The following is a 21,534-nucleotide window of genomic DNA, read 5'->3' on the forward strand; positions in this document are numbered from 1 at the left end:
AAAGCTGTATAGATCTATCAGAGGTCGCGATGGGAAGATCGGATGCCCATCACCGGGCACCATCGCATCATGGCATCATTGCAGCGGCAGACTGGAATCCGAGTGGACTCTGAGTGGGCTCCTGGAATGCGTCCTCAGAATTGCCTGCGGGGAGTGTCGTGCGACAAAAGTACCCAACGGCTGGCCCTAGCCACAGTTGACTAACGAACTCAGGAGAGAACCCTAGACGAACGAGCAGACTAAGCCCCTGCGAGCGACGGGGATGTCTTCACGGTGATCGCCCCACCTTCGGGCGAAAGGGGAAGATCCGGGGGGAAAAGTGACACATGCGCCCAGTGAATGTGGATTGATCGATCTGGGATTCTATCATCTTCGACCCATGCTTATTGCGATCATGATGCTTGCTGCTGCTGCTGCTGCTGCTGCTGTTGTCATTCCATTGCCTGAGTGCGCCTCGAACTACCCCATGGTCGACGGGGCGGAAGATCGCAAGGTCATTGGGAGAGAGTCAATTGGCCGAGCACGACCATCGAAGGACGATGAACGGTGGTCATCTGACGTAGATTCGCATATCGGCACTTTCTACGCGGAACTGCGCTGGTGCTGGGCCAATTCCTCCGACGCCGGAGGGTGCGGGCGCCGGGACCGTCCACTCGTCCCCCCCCAAACCCAAACCTCGGCAATGCCATTCGCCCCGAAGTCCCTCAGTCATCCACCCTAACGACCTCCTTCGCACGCGACACTCAGCTTCTTCCTCTTCCCCCTTCCAACCACCAACCACCCACACGAGAGAGACCCCTTTGGAAATAACCCCCTTCTCTTCACCCCGGCTTGAAAAGTCGCACGATGTGGAAGCCGTCAGAGCGCCTGATGGAAACCATCAGGCACTATGCCAGCTTCCCCGCAACCGGCGTCTCGCTGAGGCAGATGGTCCAGTTTGGCGACCGGCCCTCAACCGGTATGCCCACCCCCTCAGATCTTCTTCACGGCAATCGATGCTTCTCTCATCTCGCGACCGCGATCGACTATCGACTGATTGTTCTTCCAGGCACTCTGTTCCGAGCTTCGCAATTCCTCTCCGAGGAACTCCCCATTCGTCTCGCGCACCGAGTCCAGGACCTGGGCGAGTTGCCCGATGGCCTCAGTGAAATGCCCTCCATCAAGAAGGTTCAGGATTGGTATGCGCAATCATTTGAGGTAGGTCCGCCCATCGGCTGTTTTGGCAGCTCTCTGCTTTTTCCCTGGGTGGGGTGACTCACAAACGGCCGGCCCTGCAGGAAATCATCACCCTCCCCCGTCCCTCCCTGACCCAAGAGGTCAGGAACCGTCTGTTGCGACCGGGCCGCATGACTGGCGTCACCTCCAAGATTCTCTCCGAGGCCACGCAAAACCCCAGTGTTCGCGAGGGCCAGTACCGCTCTGCCACCACTGCCAATGGCACCATCAACGGGAACGGAAAGGCGGCCGCTGTTGCCGCAGCGGGCCGCCGGTATTTCGTGCCCGCCGGGGACCACGGCGACTGGCCCCCCGAGCTGAACGACTACAACCAGCGCTTCTCCAAAACTCTCCAGCAGATCAAGCGACGTCACGACGGGGTGGTGACAACGGTGGCCCAGGGTATCCTGGAGTGGAAACGCGAGCGGCAGCGGATGCAGATCGACTCGACCATCCAGTCCTTCCTCGACCGGTTCTACATGTCACGCATCGGAATCCGAATGTTAATCGGACAACACATAGCGCTCACGGAACAAACCCATGTCAAACATCCCAACTACGTCGGCATCATCTGCACCAAGACCAACGTCCGCGATATCGCCCTGGAAGCCATCGAGAACGCCCGCTTCGTCTGTGAGGACTACTATGGTCTGTTTGAAGCGCCCAAAGTGCAGCTGGTCTGCAAGGACGATCTGAACTTCATGTACGTGCCGGGCCATCTCTCGCACATGCTCTTCGAGACCTTGAAGAACTCGCTGCGAGCGGTCGTCGAGCAGCACGGTGCCGACCGAGACCAATTCCCCGTGACCAAGGTGATTGTGGCCGAGGGTAAGGAAGATATCACCATCAAGATCACCGATGAGGGTGGTGGAATCCCCCGGTCGGCAATCCCCCTGGTGTGGACGTATATGTACACGACCGTGGAGCAGACGCCCAGCCTCGACCCCGACTTTGATAAGAGCGACTTCAAGGCACCCATGGCGGGCTTCGGCTACGGATTGCCCATCAGTCGGCTGTACGCGCGCTACTTTGGAGGCGACCTCAAGTTGATTAGTATGGAAGGGTAAGAAGACATCCGCCCATCCCCGGCATCGCCATCACCCCCACTAATCTATTCCAGATACGGCACCGATGTCTACCTCCACCTCAACCGGCTCTCCTCCAGCTCGGAGCCCCTACAATGACAACTACCCGTCATGAGAGACGGCCGGACCCGGTTCAAAACCTCGCACCGCCTGCACCCCTTCTATATTGAACCGGCACGCAAGTCCGCGCCTTCTCGAGGACTGACGCCCATGAATGTCCAGGCACATCAGTCCCGCATGCGCAGCCGGGAAGTCTCGGAACGCAAACAAGTCGGAGACGCAGAGAGTCTTTTCCACTCGGAACAGCGACATAAAGACGAAGAGGAGATGTGAGAGACCACTGACAATCCCTTGTTTTCTTGTTTTTGCTTGTTTGAAAAAGAAAAAAAAAACGGTTTTGGTGATCTGTCTGCGTGACTGGAGTTTCTGACAGATGGACTTCCTAGTGGCCAATTCGCGCGGGCTTCACCTTTCCTTCTTCTATTCATTTCACTGGTATTCGTTCACATGGACAACGGCAAGTCTTACGAACGAAACACGACAGCCGAGTTCAACACCACTTGGGGATGGAGCCCAACCTGAGCCCAGCTGCGTGCAGCGGATAGCACAAATTAATTAGAAAGAGGGGGAGAGAGCGCCCGTCACCCCCGATCGATTTTACACGCCGATAAAACAAAATTTCAGCCAAAGCTTGTCGTCTTCTTTGGCTTTGGTTCCCTTCCTTCTGAGATACCCATTCCTCACCACATACACCCACACTCCACCCACACTCCATCTACTCCCCCCCTCTACCGCCTGGTCTACTCGCGTCTGATCGTGCTTCCTCCTCCCTCTTGTTCTTCGTCGGGGTCTCTCCCCCCCTCCATCCCCCTCCCTTTCGGATGGATTGTTATTGTCAGTTTGGGCTCTGGTTTCTGTATAGTACTTTGATATTTGGTGTTAGCGAGCATATATCGTTATAGGATAACTGCCGATGGCAGTGGATTTGACCATTGACCATGACCTGCACAGTATAACTCATAAGCGTAGATGGGGGTTTAGGTGACGTCGCACAGGCTACAGTTTCTCTCGAAAAATACAACAGTATCCCCATTAAACTGCACTATCAATCCTGCCTCCACCACTTCCTACCCGGGCCCCCGCGACGCAGCCCGACTCCCACCCCCGACTCACCACCCTCGAACTCTCCCCACTCCCACTCGCCGACCCATCCCTCGGCCCCCGCCCACCCCGATCACTCTTCCTCTTCCCCCTCGGCTTCCCCTGCGGCCACCACGAGCTCTCATCCGTCTCCACGACCTCCCGGTACGAGCCCGGGATCAGGTACGCCGTGGTATTATCCGCCCCCGTGGCGATCTCGTAGTTCCGCCCCGGCGCAGCGGGCGGGAGCAGCTCGGATTTGGAGGCCGGGACGACGAAGCGCGAGGCGTAGAGCTCGTCTTCCAGCGTTGGATTGCTGGGCGCCAGGAGCTTGGCTTGAAAGCGGCGGCGGGTTTGGGGGATTGTCTGGTGCAGAGTCAGCATCCGAGTCAGAATCCGAGTCCGGGGTCCCGAAGGTATTGATGTATGGACGGGATCGTATGCATCATATGCATCGTATTCATCAAACGGTGAAAACTTACGCGGTGCGAGTTGAGCGCGTGCGTGACGAGGAGCTCCCAGTTCGACAGGACGGCCAACGCAGCATGTTGCTCCTCGGTCAGATTCGCGCGCGTCCGGAGACGGCGCGGGCGCGGGCGCGGACCGAGATTGTCCCTGTTCCCCGGCTGCGAGGGTGTGTTGTGCCTGTTCGGGGCGCCAGAGTGCGGGTTGATGGCGTGTGTGGTGAAATCATTCTCTGCTCGAGTTAGCCCCCCGTCCCGCTGGCTGTAGATACGTAAGGTGTGGCATGATTTTATCTACACAACATGATCATGGCTGTCACCGGGAAGGGACTCACCATCTCTCTCCTCCTCCATCGCAACCCCCATGATCCTTGCATCGAACTCGATGTCGCTGTCGTCCTCCGCGAACTGGAGGAGCTCGCCATCCGCTGGTACGAGCTGCATGCCGCCGTCTTCAGAGTCAGTGTCCACCGGGATATAGGTGTGGACGGGCGGGGCTTGCAAATGTGGCTCTGAGTCGGAGGCTGTGTCGGTGTCCATGTGGATTACTTGGAGGGGGGTGGTACCTCCCGAGGCGGTTGGGTTGTTGGACATTGTCATGGGAGGTCCGGGAGATGAAGGGGCGAGGGTTGAGTGTGTGAAGATTGGAAGCTAGAGGTGCGAGGAGAAAAAGTATGAGATTTGCCGGCAGGCAAAAGTATTCTGATGCTCCAAAGTAGCGTGAGGGGGGTTGTGCCCCAGTTGAGATGAGGTGCCGATATATAGAAGACGGGTAATCCGTTCGTAAACGTGGAGGACGAGATGTAATTGTGGACAGAACCGAACACACGAGCGAGTTCAGCCGCGGGCTTTTGATGCAGAAGTTCAGGTAGAAACTCTAGATCGATAGTTGAATCATTACAGCGTGAATAGCGTGTGGCCTTTGTCGTGTCCGAGTTGGGGAGATAGGCCTGCCAATGGGAGCTGATCTTTGCAGGGTCTGCATGGCATGTTAGCTTCGGCCATATGAGCATACTATGCTTGTCCTTACATGATGGAGCTTGTGATCCAGGGGATTTTAAGATTAATACTCCGTTGGTGATGATACCAAGCGTACAAGGGAGGTCCGGGGAGGTGGTGTACTGCTGTGCCTCAGGCGAGATTCGTCTCCAGTGTCGCTGAGTCAGCCGACCCGAAACCTAGTCTAAGTAAAGAAGGGAATGCATGGAGAATAGTTTGCATGGAGATAGAAGGGAAATGAATAGATATGGAATAAATATAATATCAGGTATCGAATCAGACCCCACAATGAAGATGAGATGCCCAACCCCCGCAACGCCGAAACACAATGCCGCTAAAACGACGCAGGAACGAATTCAACGACCAGGACAGCCCCACGGGGCAGATGCTGCTAACAACCGTGCATATAGCTGTTCTTCGGCCAGTGGTAACCAGCGTCCTCCCTAAGAGACGGTGAGCAAGATAAGCCGAGCACAAGACAGACGGGGGTCGGGAGTTACGCACCAAGTCGTCAAATTATGATTATCATACGCTTTCCGGTGCGCCTTGATATAGCCCGTGGTCTCAAACCCAGGCGGGTCACACGTAACACTCACGTCATCCGGATCCTGGTAGATACGGACATAGTCAAACCGCAGATATGCGGGCATATACTCCCGAATACTCTTATTCTGCGGCGCAAAGTTATCCGCCATACCCAAGTTCATGACCATGCTCATCGGCTCGAGCGGGATCATACGCTGACCGACGTTGCCATTGGGCCCGATTGCACGCCCGTCGAGTGTCCAGGTCTTGTCAGCCCCGATGAACCAGGTCACGTTGCCCACCGCACCGGGGGTGTACTCGAAGGCGAAGATTTGGTACTCGCTGCCGTTGTACCAGCGGCTGTTGAGATTGGTGAGACCGGACATGGCTTGTTGGTAGACGCCACCGCGGTAGGCGTTGATCTGGGTGATACGAGGATCGTAGACGGCAGTGAAGTCTAGATGAAGAAAATGTGGTTAGATATTTGAGGGAACAAGGCGGTTTGAGAGGGGAGTAACCAACCGTAGTCTGGCATGTACCAGAGGTCAAAGGGAGCGGTTTGGATAGACTGCGAGGCGATACCAATAAATGGGCCATCCCCGTTCAATGCAGCGGTGCTGCCTTCAATAACATCGATTTCGGGAGCACTGCGAGCGTGACCAGGAGAAGGATGATCCGAACCAGGACAGGCGCAACCTGGAAGACGCATGCCAGGGAGGAAGTTGATACCATCTGGGGAACTCTGGTTGGGAGTGATTCCAGCATCACAACCGTCATGGTAGCTGTACGGCCACAGGCCATCAGTGGTCGCGGCATGGCCAGGCCGGGCCAGATTGCCCATAGCCCAAAACCCAGGCCAGAAACCCTGAATGTGACCATCACCGGGGAGGGAGATACTGGCTTCTAACCGGCCGCCCTTGAAGCAGAGCTTGTTCCAGCTCTGGATCATGCCAGATCGGTATTGCAAATCGTGGTTCTTGAAGTTGTCAAATCGGATTTCCATCACGCCTTCGTTTGTAATGACAGCGTCAGGATCGTACCACTAGACAGAGTCAGAGTCGATGAAAGTGGCGATCTGGTCGAGAAGCGAAACAAACCTCTTTATCCATGGTAACACCATACCACAAGTCTACCGCTTCGAAGAAGGGATCGTCGCCATCATAGAACGTCCGGCCAGGCATGTTGAACTCGTCCGAGAACTGGATTGTGTTAGCCCTATCTTTCGCCGACCCATCCGATCCGCACTCACCACCAACTTCCATTCCTTGCCATCCACGTTCTTCTTGGTCATCGCCTCCTCGGGTGTGTCCGGATCAATCAATCCTCTTCGAATGTTGCTCAACAGAGGCCGATCGCCAACATCCAGACAGAGCCAGTCCCCAGCCTTGCAAGAATGAGCTGGTTTTAAAATGCCCGCTACCCAAGTTCTGTCGCCACCAATATTAGCAGACATCCCACCCAAATGCCAAATCGAAGAAGCCTTACATGACTGGATACCCAATGAAGAGCACCAGAATTCCCAGTGTTAAGAGTACCAGCCCGCCCACGTTCAACAACCCCCGACGATTGCATACATCACAATCGCGGTCTTGATCCGTAGGATCCGGGTTATGCAAGTAATCATCCTTCTCCACGTCCTCGGGAAATAGAAGCAGCCCATCCGTCGGCATGATATTAAACTTCTCCGAGACAGTCTGTGTGTTGACATCGTATTCATCACTACCCGAGCGACTCGGTGCCCGCGAATCCTCAAACGGATCTAACTGAAAGCGACTGTCGCGACTCATTGAGCTAACACTCGATCGCGCCGCAGACCGTGCAGACCAGCGATCTGGCGAGCCGGACCGGTCCTGATCATCCCGAGGCGTGGGACGCAGTTTCGGTGGGAGTAGAAACTCTGAAGACTCGGGGGCATTGGCGACACCGTACGGTGACATACCCTGCGCGCCGACAGGCACATACGGCTCCAGGCCCTGTGGTGTCAAAGGTCGTGGCAAGGTCCGCCCAGTCAGCGGGGCATATCCCTCGTCGCTGTCTAGAAATGGCTCGTGCTGGCCCGAGTTCAGGCGGATGTGAGGCATATCGTCTCGGGCGCTCGAAAGATCGAGGTCCTGGTCCGACATCTGAAGGGCGTCCTAGCAAGCACGACGTTGTTGAAGCCGGGTCCGATCCGGTTGTCGTCCGATCCAGTTGTCGTCAGTCAGTCCTGCGGTTCAGGACGCGGGCGTTCTAGCATTCAGACTGAGTGGGCAACGGTAGATTTGTCCCTATGCAATTGCAACCGGCAGAATGGTCGAATTGCGCTTCGTCCTCCTGTCTCTGCTTTTTGTTTCTTCTTAATTCTCCGTCTCCGTCAATCCCCAAGCCGGCAAGGTAAGGACCGAAAGTATTCTCAATTGTGCACAGTCGTCAAGCCCAATGGACGCGAATGAGGGGACAGGACCACTTGGACGACATCCAATGTCCCAGGCGAAGGTATAGCGTAGCGTAACGGCAGACAGCGTGGAAGCAACGGAGACGTAGTGAGTAAAATACAGGCACCGCAGCAAAGAAAGAAAAGAAGTGCCTAGATTGAACCTCCCTCCCTCCTCCGAGGATTATTGTTTGGGTGCAGGAGAGGAGTGGAATGCCCGGCCGTCCGGACAAGGGGGGGCAACCCGTGGTATGCGTATAGTTCCCAGGACGACACGGTGGTTGGAGGGAGGAGCTGTGGGTCATTGTATATTGTTCTGCTGGGCTGATCCTAGAGATTCAATGGCCTTCCTCTTCCTGCTGACCCAATTCAACTTATCGTGAATTGGGCTGGATGGGTGCTGGTTGCTAGCAATTGCTCCTTCATGGGTGGTGAAGAGCCCTTCCCCAGGGTGAGGCACATTCCTAGGACGTCCTCGCGGGGGCAGCGAGGAATGGAAAACCATGAATGCTGGCCAGGAATCTGATGATCGGCAGAGGCCTTCCTTTGTTAAGCGCAGGTACGTGCGATGGCGACAGGCTATGGGAGAGAATACAATGTTGGAGAAAGCGAACCGCGGGGCGGAGGAAGGTAAACCGCGGTGGGCGAATCGGCCGGCGGCTTCAACCAGGCCGTAGCCTCTCCCCAACGTGCATCGACACAACATCCACTTTACTCGAGTAAACAGGAAAGGCATCTTCAATAATCAATCCAATTGCGATATTTACAGAAGAGCGGCACACAGTTCCAAGACAGCGGCCATTCCCGAACACGCGTCCCTTGTCTTCCGCCTCCCGCCCCGACGGAATGCCGCGATGCTCGACGAGCAGCTGCCAAGATGGTCTCAAGCAGCACATCCGACTCTCAGGTATATGTCCTGTTTTCCCTGAACGGGCATGCCGCTTCACATCGGTCCTTAATAGAGTATCTACACCACGCGGGCTGAACGGCGGAAAGCGCGGCTTTCCCTTGAGCAGCACAGTTCAATATAATTCAGGTATGCAGTAGATCCGCATCATCTTACAGAGTCGATGTACAGCGTACATCAAGCAGCACTCGTTCCATGACCAGTCAAAATACACAAACGCGCAGTTTACGACTCAAACGCCTTCGCCCGTAGCCCCACCACACGACCCCCCGGTGCGTCCAGCGCCAGCACCCAATACTCCAGTTTTGTGCTGGTGAGCTCGACCCGGTACACCTTGACCTCGACGTTCGACTGATCGGCGTCCAAGTCTTTCTCAACGGCCGCAGAGCGCACGGCATGCAGGACGGAGGCATACTGATTCTTCGGGTCGAAGGAGGTCGGAGTCAGGGTTGAAATAGCCTGGGAGAGATCGGCATCGGGAGAGATCAGGCCGGATAGTTGATCTAGGCATCACGAAGAGCGGGTCAGCGATCCAGTTCTAGGGTCAAGGAAGTGCATGCCATTAAGGATGGCAGTGGCAGAGACACTATCGTGCTGTGTCTATGCCCGTGCCTGTGCCTGTCCGGGTCCGGTCCTGGGTCGCGCAAGGCACAGCAACGTAGGACTTGAGGGATGTAGTATGTAGGAGAGCGTACCTGCACTAGGCCACACTCCTTTCGACGCGCCCTCCCACCGCAGGGCTACGGGCTCAAACGGCTCGTCTGCGTCAGAAATGTAGTAGGCATCGACGGACTGCAGCGGCGCGGGGATCTGGGTGGTGGCATCCACGGTCTCAGTCCGGGCGGTGCCGCTGGCCCCTTGCTGCGGAGCGCGGCCGGCGTTGAGGTCCGAGTTGGCCTTGTCCAGGAAGGACATGTAAGCGTCGTCTGAGGACATGGTGGTGGAGCACGTGGAGAAGGGTGTAGTATGGGAGAGAGCTGTCGTGTTGGGCTGGGAGCTTGGAATTGCGGGGAAGTGGTGGCTTTTGGGCACGGCGGTGCAGGGGGCCGCTCTTAGGCGATAGCTAATGTGAGAGGCTTGCTGGTGGAAGAAACGGGTCTGGTTTCGCAGCGGAGAGAGATAGATGGAAGAAGGAGAGCGGTGAAAGCGAGCGAAGAGTGTCGAGGGTGCTTGGATGTGTGTAGTTGAGGAATAGTGTGGGATGACGCAATGGATCTTGGACGGCGGCCGCATGCTGCTGCACAACCCTGTTGGTGGCGGGCGAGATCGAGCAGAGACGAGAGTGACGGAAGAGGCAAAGCTTGTGGTCGGGCCCCCAAGATGGGTCTTGTTTCAGAAATGAAGAGGCTGAAGAATTGGAGGAAAAAGGAATTTCTGACGGCTGGCAGACCGTACTTATACACAATTAAGTTTACGGAGATACGGGGTTACGCTCATCCACTGTACTGCAGGTAGATCCTGATGGAGTTATAAAATCGATCTGAAATATGCACCGACTACCAGCGCACAATCTTACAAATAAGTTTACGTTGACAGCAGGAAACGTTATCATAAAGGTATTGTTCGCTTTTTTATTGAACGGGAAATACGTCACAGACACCAACCAAGGCTCGAAACACCTTAAACAGTCTGGATAAGATCCTTCTTGAGGGTACCCAGGAAAGCCTTCTTCTCCTCGGCGGTCTGGAAAGCACCGTGGCCGAACTTGGAGGAGGTGTCGATCCACTTGAGGGCGACCTTCTCGGTGGCACGGCGGGAGGTCTGGGGGTACAGGGTCTTGCGCAGAGTCATGACACGCTTCTTCACACCGGGAACGGAGCCCTTGAGCATGACGAAGTCGTTCTTGACCTCACCGTAGTGAACGAAGCCACCCAGGCTGTGAAAATATTAGTATGGTTTGAACGTGGGAAAGAATCATGGAACATGGAAAACATACGGAGTGATCTGCTTCTTGGAGATGTCGAACTCGGTGGAGGCGTTGCCCTCATCGGTACCCTTTCCAATGCGGAAGACCTTGTGGTTGCAAGAGGTACGGTGGTGGTAACCCATCTGACCGGCACGGGCAACAGTCCACTGGACGTGGCTAGGGTGCCAGGCACCGATACAAGCAACCTTGCGGAGACCCTTGTGAGTCTTGCGGGGCAGCTTGGTGGTACCCCAACGGGAGGTAACACCGGAGAAACCGTGACCCTTGGTGACGGCGATGACGTCGATCATCTCGTCCTGCTCGAAGATGGAGTCGATCTCGATGGTCTTCTCGAAGAGGTTGCGGGAGAAGTCAACCTTGTCGGCAATGGAGCCACCGTTGACCTGGATCTCCATGAGGTGGGCCTTCTTCTGCTTGATAGGGGTCTTGCGGATCTGGGTGTGGGCGAGAACGCGGACGACAGTGCAGTACTTCTTGATGCGCTCGAGCTCGCGGGTGATGGAGGCACCGGAAGACTCGGCGTGCTGCTTGGCGTACTTGGTGAAGGCCTTCTTCTTGGACTTGTACCAGTTCTTGTAGAAGCGACGCTTGACCTCGTCGCTCAGGTGCTCAGCCCAGACGGTGGTGAGCGAGCGGAGACCGCGGGGGGTCTCGATGTAACCGACGACACCAACGGCAACGAGCTAGATAAGACAGTTAGAGGACAGTCAAGGTTGGTGATTTCTTTGATTCGGGATCCACGTACAGGAGGGGTCTCGATGACGGTGACGGCCTCAACAATCTCCTTCTTGTGCATCTTGGCACCGGGACGGTCAAGGTCACGGACGACAGTGGTCATACCGGCCTTGTAGCCCATGGAGGCAGTCAGGTGGACGGGCTTCTTGGCGTCATCCTTGGGGAAGCTGTTCGCAACATGAAGTCTCAGTATACCGGATTTCACACACAAAAAATTTTCATCTTGGAGGACAAAACGCACCTCTTAACCTTTCCGCGGTGGCGGGCAGCGCGCTTGCGCGGCAGGTAGGCCAGAGAGCCTGTAGAGAGAATCAGTATAACCGCACATTGGGATTTTTTTCGAGTCGAAATTTCGACCGGCGTAGGGGAAAAGCGTCGAGGATCACGAACCGTGGCGAGGGGCTTCGAACTTCCGGTGACTCCTGGAAAGAGAAAAGATATCAGCAATTGTATTCAACAGACTGATCAGGAATTCATGGCAAGGTGCGACTTACATCTTGACCCTGTTGTCGTTAGCGTGGTGAAAACGTCGAGAAAGTGACGATCTGAAAGTGTGGAAGGCATTTTGCGCTTGCCGAGTGTGGGATGAGTCAGCAGGTAAGCGACCCCACCGGCCGTCTACTGTGTGTCACGTGGCTTATGCTTCCCTTTGGGTTTTACCGGAGCGGAACCTCGTCTGATTGGCTAGTCGGCTCCTCTCCCCTGCTCTTCATAGAAATAGTGGAAAGGATAGCCATCCAATATTCCCCATAGAACGCCATTCAGTGCAGACTCTTGCCGTGGCTCAATATCCCTGTCATGATAGATTTACATACTTCTGTTATGTGTTGGAGGGTCTTGCAGGAACTCTTCAAAACACCACCATGATTCAAGCCATTGCTTTTCCTTGGAACAATACCCTCGAAAATGCCTATAGGTTGCCGCGGCAGCCATGACTTGGCGCGGCATATTCACAGCTCTGTTATCTGTAGAAGTATACTGGCTACTTATGAATTTCATTTGATATGCAGAGAGGGGTTATTCACGACCATAATGGCGGCCTTGGTTCTAGTGCAATGGACCTCTAGGACTATAGATTCTTTTCGCGTCACTTGCGGCAAGCACGGCCGATTTATATATTGGAGTTGGAGTTCGCAGTTCCTAGGTCAGGACGTTCTTTTGAAATCAACCCGCCACAAATTTACGCAGCACTTCTTCGCTTTACATCCATAAATATTCAGCTGTTTGACCGAGTCTCCAATCTACTACTACTGCGCTCTGGTAGTCAGCATACTCTAGAAAAAGATTTGATCGAACCTCGTCCACTCTGTTTCCCCCTCATTCCCGAGGCCTCTAGGTGTGGCCTACTCCGCACCTGTCATACCCTCCATGCAGGGCTAGCTCTCAAAAAAAAAAAAGCTATATGATCTATATCTGCACCGAGCTCTTACAAATGCCTTTTCTGATTCGCTAGGCACCAACATCCACGATATTCTACCAATTAACCTACACGAGAGGAGCACAAGGCCTTCCTCAATGTCAAAATGGCTGAATTTGCTATCACAAAGATGCCTTCGCATCGAAAAAAAAGATTCACAGGGAAAGGTTAGAATAAAAACCACTAAAAGTAAAAAAATTCATCAAAAGGCAGAAAGAACGAATACAGGACACGACCGCATCCAGCATCGACTCACCCAGCGAGCATCGAGTGGCCTGGGGATAGCCGAAACGACAGGGTCAAAACTTTAACGTTAGGGGGAAACACACACATTCATACCGTACATGAGGCGAGGAGAAGGGGAAGAGGGTAAAGTGGGATGGTAGAAAGGACACAGGGGAGAAAGAGGAAAAGAGATGACGCCGGCAGCAAGCAGCAGGCGCAAGACAAGGAAAGTCTTTCATCATTCAAAAAGGAAAAACTCCGGATATCTTTTACGCAGCCTCAGTCTTCGAGGGCGTGCCCGGACGGCCGTTGCTGACTCCATTTCCGTTGGTGGTGGTGGTGCCCGCGGCGCTGCCGTTGGGGGAACCCTTGGCGACGGCGCCAGCCTTCTTCTCCTCATCTACATCGTCATCGTAGTCCTCGTCAACATCCATCTTCCGAGCGGCGGGCTCGTGCGACGAGGGCGCCTCCGGCCGGGGAGGCTCCTCCTTGACCGGCGTGTTAGCCGAAGGAGGACCGGAAGGGGGTCCGTTGGAGGAAGGGGGAGCAGAGCTCTCAGCCATAGGAGGAAGGCTGGGTCCCCCAGCGGCATGGGGAGGCATGTTTTGAATGGACGGCAAGGTGGGAGGGTGGTGAGCCGCCTCGGAGGGGTGATAGTTCTCGTTGGCCCGGCGAGCATCCTCGCGACGGGCCTCAGACGAGCTGCGTTGCTGCATCTCACCAGGAGAGGGCAGACGAGCAGGCGGGCTTGGGCGACGGCTGTTCTGGTCATCCAGGCGAGCGCGGTTCTCATCGCTAGCCTGCTTCTTGACAGGGCCGGTTTCGCCTTCCCATTCACGTCCGCGTTTCATCGCAGACCCGGGACGGTCATCGCCACGCTCGCGAGCAGCTGCATCAGCAGCTGCGGCAGCCGACGCAGGGGCCGGGGCACCGGAAGCGATACCCGTAGTGCTGCCGCCCGAAGTGGGAGCGCTCGGGCCGTGGTGGTACTGCTGGTGGGGGTAGCCCGAGCCAGGGGAGGAGGGACGCTCATCGCGAATGGGACGGATCTCAGTAGGAGGGGTGAAGGGACGGTGTCCGTAAGGGGGAGCAGGGGCACCAGGAGCGGCACCACCGTTAGGACCACTAGGAGCCGGAGCACCAGTGGGCGCAGGAGGAAGAGGACCGCGAGCAGCAGCGCCGAAGGGCGCATTGCCACCACTGGGGGCACGCTCATGACCGGAGGCAGGCGCATTTCCCAGCTGGGGCAGGGTGTGAGGCGGAGGGTAAGCACTGGGGCCGCCCATCTTGGGTGAGCGAGGAGGAGCGCCGGCACGAGCAGGGTCGGGGAACGCCCGGCCAGGCTCCTGACGAGGGCTGACCTGAGGAGCAGCACCAGGAGCACGACCGGCATCACGCTGGTCAAGGCCATTCGCGGGTGGCAAGGGGGGCTGTTGCGACTGCAGCTCATTGATACCCCGGTTCCAGTCTGCAATCTGCCGTGGGGGAGCGGGGGCCTGAGGCGGAGGGCCAACCGGAGCAGGTGCAGGAGCCGGGGCGGGGGCACCCCACTGAGGTGCAGGAGGAGCACCAACACCGGGCGCCTGGTAGGCCTGAGGGTGCACATCCTGGGGCTGAGGAGCTGGGGCGTTGCTTTGCTGAGCAGAGCCAGATAGCTGGCTCTGGAGTAGCTGCAGACGGGCCTTGATGTGGACGTTGCTCGGGTCAAGGTCCGCAGCACGGCCGTAGGCATCGAGAGCGTCGGCAATCTGGTTGTTGCACGACTCGTAAAGGGTGCCCAAGTCATACCACACCTCGGAAATGTACGGGTTGAGGCGAATCGCACGAGAGTAAGCATCGAGCGCATCGCGGTATTGATTGATCTGGTAGTAGAGCACACCAATCGAGCACCAGAAGGTGGGATTGCGACCATCGCGGTAGACTGCCTGCTGGTAGGCTTCGTAGGCCTTGGGGTATTTGGCCTGAGACATGTAGCAGCGACCGAGCAGATACCAGCTTTGCGCATCGCCGTTGTCTAAGACGGGAAAAAGATGAATTAGCACCAGGGATAGATTGAGAGTGGGATGTGGAGTTGATGCTTACCGGCACTCACGGACTTCTCCAGGTACTCAATGGCCTTCTCTTGGCTCGCGTAGCTGTTGCTCTGCTGGTGGTAGAGCCATCCCAGCTGCTGAAGGACCTTGGCGTGGTTGGGGTCGCGGTCCAGGACGCGTCGGTAGGCAGCCTGAGCAGAGTCGAACTGAAAGACAACGTGTGGTTAGGATGATGTGGTGAGGTGTGAACTGATTCCGAAAACTTACGTCCTTCTGTTGCTCGTGAACGTGACCGATCTGGAACCAGATATCCTCCTCGGTCAGAGGGCGTGGCGGATCACTGACAATGTACTTGAAGCACTGTTGGGGACAGTCAGAATTGAACGCGCTTCCAGGATGACCAATGGCTGACATACCTCCAGACTCTGACTGAACTTCTGCTGCTGCTTGTATATGATGCCCAGACGGAAATAAATCTCGTTGGCCTTCTCAAACTCAGGAGCCATGCGCATGACCTGAGAGAAGGCCTCCTCGGCGTGATCCAGGGATCCATAGCGATCATACAGGATACCAATTCCATACCACAACTTGGGCTCCTAGACAGAAAGATACTGATGAGTGATTGACCTTTCACAAACCCCGTTAGAGCCGCCACTACTCACCTTCGGATCGCGCAGGTGGTACAGAGCCTGCTGGTAGGAGGTGTAGGCCTCTTGCAGGTTATCCATCATCAAATGGCAGTGACCCAAGCTGCCCCAGGTCTCTCCACTGGTGGGGTCCAGCTTCAAGATGTTCTGAAGGTACTCGATCGCTTTGGGGAACTGTTCCTTGGTACGCAGGATGCAAGAGATGGCATTCATGGCCGGAATCGACCATTGGTTGTGGCGCAGAGCCTGTTCATACGCATTCATGGCACCATCCAAATCGCCCATTAGTTCGGTCAAGCTGCCTACAAGCCACAGTCAGTACGCGCCCACCACTGGTACTCGCATCAGCCGAAGCTCTCTACTTCTTACCGATTTGCAGCCACACCTGCTCATTGAGGGCGGCGATCTTCTGGGCCGTGGTGAGGGAGACTCCCTTCTGGCCTTGCGCGGGAATGGCGGCAGAAGGCATATGACCATTGACTTGGGCGTGCGCGGCCATGGCGGCGTGGTGCTGGGCTACCCCCGCGGTGGGCGAGGGTTGCGTATGCGACATGATGGTGTATCGAGATAGGTACGATGCGGTTGCGGGTTTATGGTGATGCGACCCACGAGTGAAGCAACCTTTGCGACACGATGATGCAATCTACCCGAAGATGAGAAACAGCGGCGGGTAGAGAGCTGAAACGCGGAGAGCGAGTGCCTGGCGGCGGAATCGCAGGTCCAATGTCGTCTCAAAAAAGGTTAGACGCAGGGTGACACGCGATGCCCGACCGGCGGTGGTCAAGATCTTGCGATCGGCGCGGGTGGAATTGGGATGCGCCCAGGAGATGGGAGGCCGGAGTTGGGCGCGTGTGGAGAAGCCGGCGGGTGAGGGTGACCGGAAATCCCCGGTTTGCAAATGGGGAGGAAGAGAACAGGAATAAAGGAAGGATGTGGAGGAGGAGGAGGGGGGGGGGGGAAGAAAGTGAGGATTGGAAGGATAGAGAGTAGGGGGGGGGGGGGGTAGGAGGGCAGTAGAGCAGAAGGGGAAAGGATGAAGCCCGAGAGGAGAGAAGGGAAGAGTCGAGGGGCTGGCAGGAAAGGTGTGAATTTGCCAAGAGGCGCTAGTGGTTGTGCAGCTGCTGCGGCCGTCACCAGCAAGTCCAGCGGCAGACTTTGAGTGGGCCACGGCTTGACGGGCTTGGCTGGCTTGACTGGACTGGCTTGCCATGGGGTTGGGGCCTGGTTCAGCCGGCGCGAGCGCCCAGTGGATGGTGGGTCCGTCTCTCGTTTTGCGCAACGCCAGCATCACCACGCCAAAACAGCTGGAGCCCCCCGGAATGGCTTAGCGCAGTGGGGCCGGATCTGGAGGCGGTTATTCTTGTGCTTTTTTTCTTCTTTTTTTTCCCCCCCCCTCGCAGAAACGGTGTGGGGGCGTATTATCCTGGCAGGGGGAGGTATATCGGGTACACAGCTAGCACCTCCGCTATAGTAATCGGGCATGGTCATCGTCAGCGAAGTATATAGATGGCCGAGTCCATCTCGCCTCTCCATCTGCCTGATTTTCCCCCTTCCTGACGGGCCCATGATGAAACCCATCATTCTTCACTCACACGAACCCTCCCCGGTTGGGCCGAGTGGCGCCCCAGTGGGCCCCTCGGGGTGGAGGCCCCGTGGTCGGTGTTCAGGGTGCGGTGCTAAGCTAAGGCTACCGTGCTAGTGCCTGACTGGGGCTAGTGCGCCTGCTCTCCGTGCCCCTCCGACATTAGCCTACTCCGGCACTAAAAGCGGGCCTCAGACCCAGCCGGCTGGACCGTGCCCAAGCTCGATCCTTGCCCCCTGCACTAACCCTGCCAGAGGCCACCCCTGGTGGTACACGACTCCGCTATTCTTCCGCTGCACGGCCAACTCACCTCCAAACCCGGACGCGTGCAGTGTGCAGCTGTTGAGCGACCCTGCTGAGCACCACGGAGCTTGACTATATATCGGCTGTCGTGCTGTATATTTCTCCGGAGTACGGACTTGGATACCTCGGCACATACGTTCCTTGACATCCTCGTTCACCCTGTACTTCCCTCTTATAGGGGCCATGCCCTGCAGGGTTCCTTGACTTGCATACCAGACACGCCCGACCAGCCCGAAAAGCAAAGTCAAAAAATCCCCCAAAGTCAAAAGCCAAACGCCAAACGCCAAACGCCATGCTCCCCCTCCAACCTTCCAGCCTCCTGCCGCTAGTGCAATTCGCCCCTTCCGTCATGACCTTCGAGTTGTTCCCGCGCTCATTCACTTACCCTAAGTAGTTTAGTTTGCGCATGGCCCCTTCCTCCGCATGTTGGGCATTTTTGAGCTTTTTCTTTTGTGGATTATTTATTATGATGATGATGATGATGATTATTATGATTATACTCGCCTTGATTTTCCAAACGCTCTCGGACACTGTTTCTTTGATTCTATACCATAATGGGGATTATTCTTTTTTCTTTTCTACTGATCCAGGTTGTCTGCCTTCCCTTCGTCCCTTCCCTCTCTGCCTCAACAGCCGCGCCCATCAGCCACAGCCCTTTGCCGCATGCCAGTGGCTGCCGATAATCTTGATCCCACTTTTCCACACCTTTCCTTTTCACCTGCCGCCCCGCCCCGTGGAGCTCAGCATGATCACACTGTAATGCCCTCCCCGTGCTACGCTTCCGACCGTTTCCCCCTTTCCCAACTGCACCTGCCTACCCGACCTCCCGAATATCCGCACACTCTTCACACTCCTCACACCCTGCCCATCCAAATCCACCCAAATCCACCCAAATCCACCCAAATCCACGAACCATGTCTGCCTTCTCCATATCCCTAGTGGATCATTCCTTGGTTGCTTCCTCTTGACAATCCACGGATCCCCCTAGGAACATTATAACATTCATTCTTCCCTCTCCCTGCCAGTCCCCCTCTGTCGCAGTCATCCTTGGCCGCGAATGTCGTCAGCCGAAGGAATCCCCGGAGGGATCCACTCAGTTGCGTGGGTACGCATCCTTCTCGGTCCCCCCTCATGCCGGAGTATTCTTCCATTCTCTCCATTCCCTCGATTGCATTCTATAGGACAGAGTTTGACTAGCCGAGCCGCCACTGCCGTTGCGTCGCAGTCCATGGGCCGCCTTGTGAAACCACCCCCCCTCGAAAACCCCGGACCCTCGTTACTCTACTAGCTTCCTTTCCCTCCCCAAACACCTTCTTGGCCATCACGGAGTACCAGATGGGACCAGATAGGATGAGACCTACCCAGGATCGCTGCTGAGTTACCCAGCCGCCTGAGCAAACATCCCAACGTGCCGTGCACGACCTCCAGCCTGGGAACCTCGAGTCCCATTCTCCCAGGCCCGTCACTTGCATAACACAATCTCACCGGAGGATCTGGTGCCTCCTCCCTCCGGATCCCTGCAGCGCTTCTAGAGGAACGGGTCTGACCCGAAACCGAACTGAAACCAGTATTGGTGCCCATGCAATCCGGACTTTGTCCACCGGAGCGGAGAGACGGCCCTGCTCCACGCAGCCGCGCGCATAGCACTGGCTGAGCCCACTGTGGAGACCGTCTCTCGTCCAGGCTTGAGCTAGGGCTCTTGTGGGACTCCGCTCATCGAGGAGATCACGGTCATCGCCAAGTCACGATGGAGGATGTGGGTGGGAAAAGGACCATGCTGGAGCATGGGCCTGGACCCTATCGACCCGGGAGGGCATAGCCGTCCCAGGTTAGGTCAGGTCGGGCGCGGGAAATAAGGCTTTGGTGGTGATCCGATACAATCGGAGCGTCTAGAGTATCGTAGTGCGGAGCCAAAATAGAAGATCGAAATATCCAATCCATCTCAGACAGCTTCGTATCGAACGTTCCACCATCACGCACATTATCACCGCGTTGCAGTCCCGGCCGGCGAGCATGGTTGACGTGCGACCTCCTCCCATCACAATTGCCAGACAACCCCCCCCTGGCCTACCCACCTAGGTTCGAGTATTCCAGTCGGAGCAGCCAGAAATATCACTCCCCGGATTGTGAGTGGATGGGCTGGGGAAATTGGCCGTGGTCTACGGCAGCCATGCCGATGCGACCGGCGGAGGAATGGCCAGCAGGCACAAAACAACACTCGAGCAAGGCTCGGCATTAAGCGAAGTAGTAGCTGAGCGTAGCGACCAGTTTACCACATATCCAAATTAAAGACAGCAAGAATACCAGAAAAACAAAATCAGTCTACTGTTAACCCGTGTGTCCGTCGCACTGCAGAAGCTGGGGATCAAGGGCGTAAGGGAAACTAGTGGATCGGGTCAGGGGTGACCCCGGACGAGATAACCCAAGCACGGAGTACCATAGAACTCCCTCGACCACTGGCGGCCGACCATCGTCCATCGGCCGTGCATGCAGTAGACTATAAATACGGGCAGACAGAGCGTGATGGATAACTTAACTACACGGAACCTGTCATCCCGCGCACGGGCGAGGTCCGCCCTAGGGACGGCACGCGGGCCAGGCAGCTTCGCAAGCTGGGCTCCACACATCTCGATCACCGTAGAGTGGCGGCGCACCTGCAGCCACAAACGAAAGGCTTGCAGTTTGGTGGAAGGCTGGGCGGACAGGTGGAAAGTGGATATAAACAGTAGACAGAGGGGTATTTCCAAGCGATGCCCCGACTCTGCCATGGTAACGGAATGACAGGCCGGGACTTTTGTCGTCTCGGCCTAGCGGGCGTTTGGCGCTTAGCGCAGTCTCCCGGGCTCTCAGTACCCCTGTCCCGAGTGGACAGAGTGGAGGTGCGCACACTCCGTGCAGTCTGTATGGATGGGCGGGAGATTCGTAGATGCAGAGGCGAGTCATGCTGGGCAGCCACAGGAAAAAGCATTGGGTTGTGACACATGACCGCTGTCGATCTGTCCAGTGGGAAAAGAAATATGCGACGAAGAGTGGATGTTTAGTGTTTTGCTTTTGTGGCGATCCAGGGATAAACAGTGGTCTCTGTGCTCGAGCGATCTACCGGTGTAGAATATATCAGCATTTCAGCATTTCAGCACACCAGCATGTTAGGATGCTTGGGCCGCCGTGCGGCTGAAGATCGACTGCTATAACGCAGCTTTCGCTATAATCACGTCGAAGCAGGCACCGGGTGCATATTATTGCACCTTGGATCTGAAGACTGAGAAAGTCTCGAGCTTGGACTGGATGGAGTGGCCAGGGGAAGAGTGGAAAAAAGCTTCCATACCCCACCACATCTACACAATCGCACTGCCGCCGTCCATCTGGAGATGGGAAATTGCATGATAGATGATTGTCCAAGTGGATCATCCCAGACAAATATGCCCGGCAAGCCAGCCATGCGCCCATCCGACAGGCTGTCAGTCTTGCTTTTTTCCTGGGCAACCAGGCACCCTGCATCGCCAGATCCGGTCAGCCCTGGGGTATTCGTGGGCCTCCGTGGGCCTCCGTCGGCAGGGTAGCATCCACTTGGTGCTCCTGCTGTACGGAAGGAATCAAACACCGCACGCACTGTATGCAGGGTTACGTACTTGGCATGTCTGACAGGAAGCAGGGGGGGGGGGGGGGGCTCGCGATCTTGCTGGGCTGAACCTTGTCTACGGTGCGTGCCGGGAGCGATAAGTGCCGCCGATCAGATCGACCCCTTGCTGCGTGTGGCCGGGCTTGGTCTGTCACGCTTTGCTGGATCATATTTGGGGGGCGGACTATGCATGGGGACTGGGGACTTTTGTGGTGACGGTCGGGATCGTGGGTAGTTGTATTATGGGCACGTGTGCTACTCTGGTGAGCTGGAAAAGGGCGGTGCAAAAGAGCGGCGA

The 21,534-nt window shown here is 56.2% G+C and overlaps 8 protein-coding genes across 8 annotated transcripts; 2 read left to right on the forward strand and 6 right to left on the reverse strand.

The window, feature by feature from the left end:
* Nucleotides 1–379: 379 nt before the first annotated feature.
* On the forward strand, nucleotides 380–721 carry N7482_001778 (uncharacterized protein; the record flags this gene model as incomplete). The annotated part of the gene is made up of 1 exon (XM_056683903.1): nucleotides 380–721. One exon carries the CDS (start codon nucleotides 380–382, stop codon nucleotides 719–721), a length of 342 nt encoding a protein of 113 aa, XP_056547509.1.
* Nucleotides 722–846: 125 nt separating this feature from the next.
* On the forward strand, nucleotides 847–2,633 carry N7482_001779 (PDK/BCKDK family protein kinase; the record flags this gene model as incomplete). The annotated part of the gene is made up of 3 exons (XM_056683904.1): nucleotides 847–1,197; nucleotides 1,278–2,278; nucleotides 2,417–2,633. 3 exons carry the CDS (start codon nucleotides 847–849, stop codon nucleotides 2,631–2,633), a joined length of 1,569 nt encoding a protein of 522 aa, XP_056547510.1.
* Nucleotides 2,634–3,392: 759 nt separating this feature from the next.
* On the reverse strand, nucleotides 3,393–4,498 carry N7482_001780 (uncharacterized protein; the record flags this gene model as incomplete). Its single annotated transcript, XM_056683905.1, has 3 exons — nucleotides 3,393–3,806; nucleotides 3,923–4,137; nucleotides 4,240–4,498. The coding sequence occupies 3 exons, from the start codon at nucleotides 4,496–4,498 to the stop codon at nucleotides 3,393–3,395; spliced, it is 888 nt and encodes a 295-aa protein (XP_056547511.1).
* A 796-nt stretch (nucleotides 4,499–5,294) lies between these two features.
* On the reverse strand, nucleotides 5,295–7,551 carry N7482_001781 (SKN1/KRE6 family beta-glucan synthesis-associated protein; the record flags this gene model as incomplete). Its single annotated transcript, XM_056683906.1, has 6 exons — nucleotides 5,295–5,346; nucleotides 5,408–5,885; nucleotides 5,951–6,470; nucleotides 6,526–6,627; nucleotides 6,678–6,855; nucleotides 6,914–7,551. The coding sequence occupies 6 exons, from the start codon at nucleotides 7,549–7,551 to the stop codon at nucleotides 5,295–5,297; spliced, it is 1,968 nt and encodes a 655-aa protein (XP_056547512.1).
* Nucleotides 7,552–8,973: 1,422 nt separating this feature from the next.
* N7482_001782 (uncharacterized protein) lies at nucleotides 8,974–9,684 on the reverse strand (the record flags this gene model as incomplete). The annotated part of the gene is made up of 2 exons (XM_056683907.1): nucleotides 8,974–9,251; nucleotides 9,444–9,684. The coding sequence occupies 2 exons, from the start codon at nucleotides 9,682–9,684 to the stop codon at nucleotides 8,974–8,976; spliced, it is 519 nt and encodes a 172-aa protein (XP_056547513.1).
* A 684-nt stretch (nucleotides 9,685–10,368) lies between these two features.
* On the reverse strand, nucleotides 10,369–11,974 carry rpL3 (60S ribosomal protein uL3; the record flags this gene model as incomplete). The annotated part of the gene is made up of 5 exons (XM_056683908.1): nucleotides 10,369–10,624; nucleotides 10,685–11,358; nucleotides 11,421–11,577; nucleotides 11,652–11,709; nucleotides 11,905–11,974. 5 exons carry the CDS (start codon nucleotides 11,972–11,974, stop codon nucleotides 10,369–10,371), a joined length of 1,215 nt encoding a protein of 404 aa, XP_056547514.1.
* Nucleotides 11,975–13,321: 1,347 nt separating this feature from the next.
* cyc8 (putative transcriptional corepressor Cyc8) lies at nucleotides 13,322–16,285 on the reverse strand (the record flags this gene model as incomplete). Its single annotated transcript, XM_056683909.1, has 6 exons — nucleotides 13,322–15,066; nucleotides 15,135–15,291; nucleotides 15,353–15,445; nucleotides 15,502–15,681; nucleotides 15,748–16,034; nucleotides 16,102–16,285. 6 exons carry the CDS (start codon nucleotides 16,283–16,285, stop codon nucleotides 13,322–13,324), a joined length of 2,646 nt encoding a protein of 881 aa, XP_056547515.1.
* A 90-nt stretch (nucleotides 16,286–16,375) lies between these two features.
* Nucleotides 16,376–17,020, reverse strand: N7482_001785 (uncharacterized protein; the record flags this gene model as incomplete). The annotated part of the gene is made up of 1 exon (XM_056683910.1): nucleotides 16,376–17,020. The coding sequence occupies one exon, from the start codon at nucleotides 17,018–17,020 to the stop codon at nucleotides 16,376–16,378; it is 645 nt and encodes a 214-aa protein (XP_056547516.1).
* Between the last annotated feature and the right edge of the window lie 4,514 nt (nucleotides 17,021–21,534).

This window comes from Penicillium canariense, assembly GCF_028826845.1.
Source record: "Penicillium canariense strain IBT 26290 chromosome Unknown utg000001l_segment0_segment0, whole genome shotgun sequence".
Taxonomy (NCBI): Eukaryota; Fungi; Ascomycota; class Eurotiomycetes; order Eurotiales; family Aspergillaceae; genus Penicillium; species Penicillium canariense.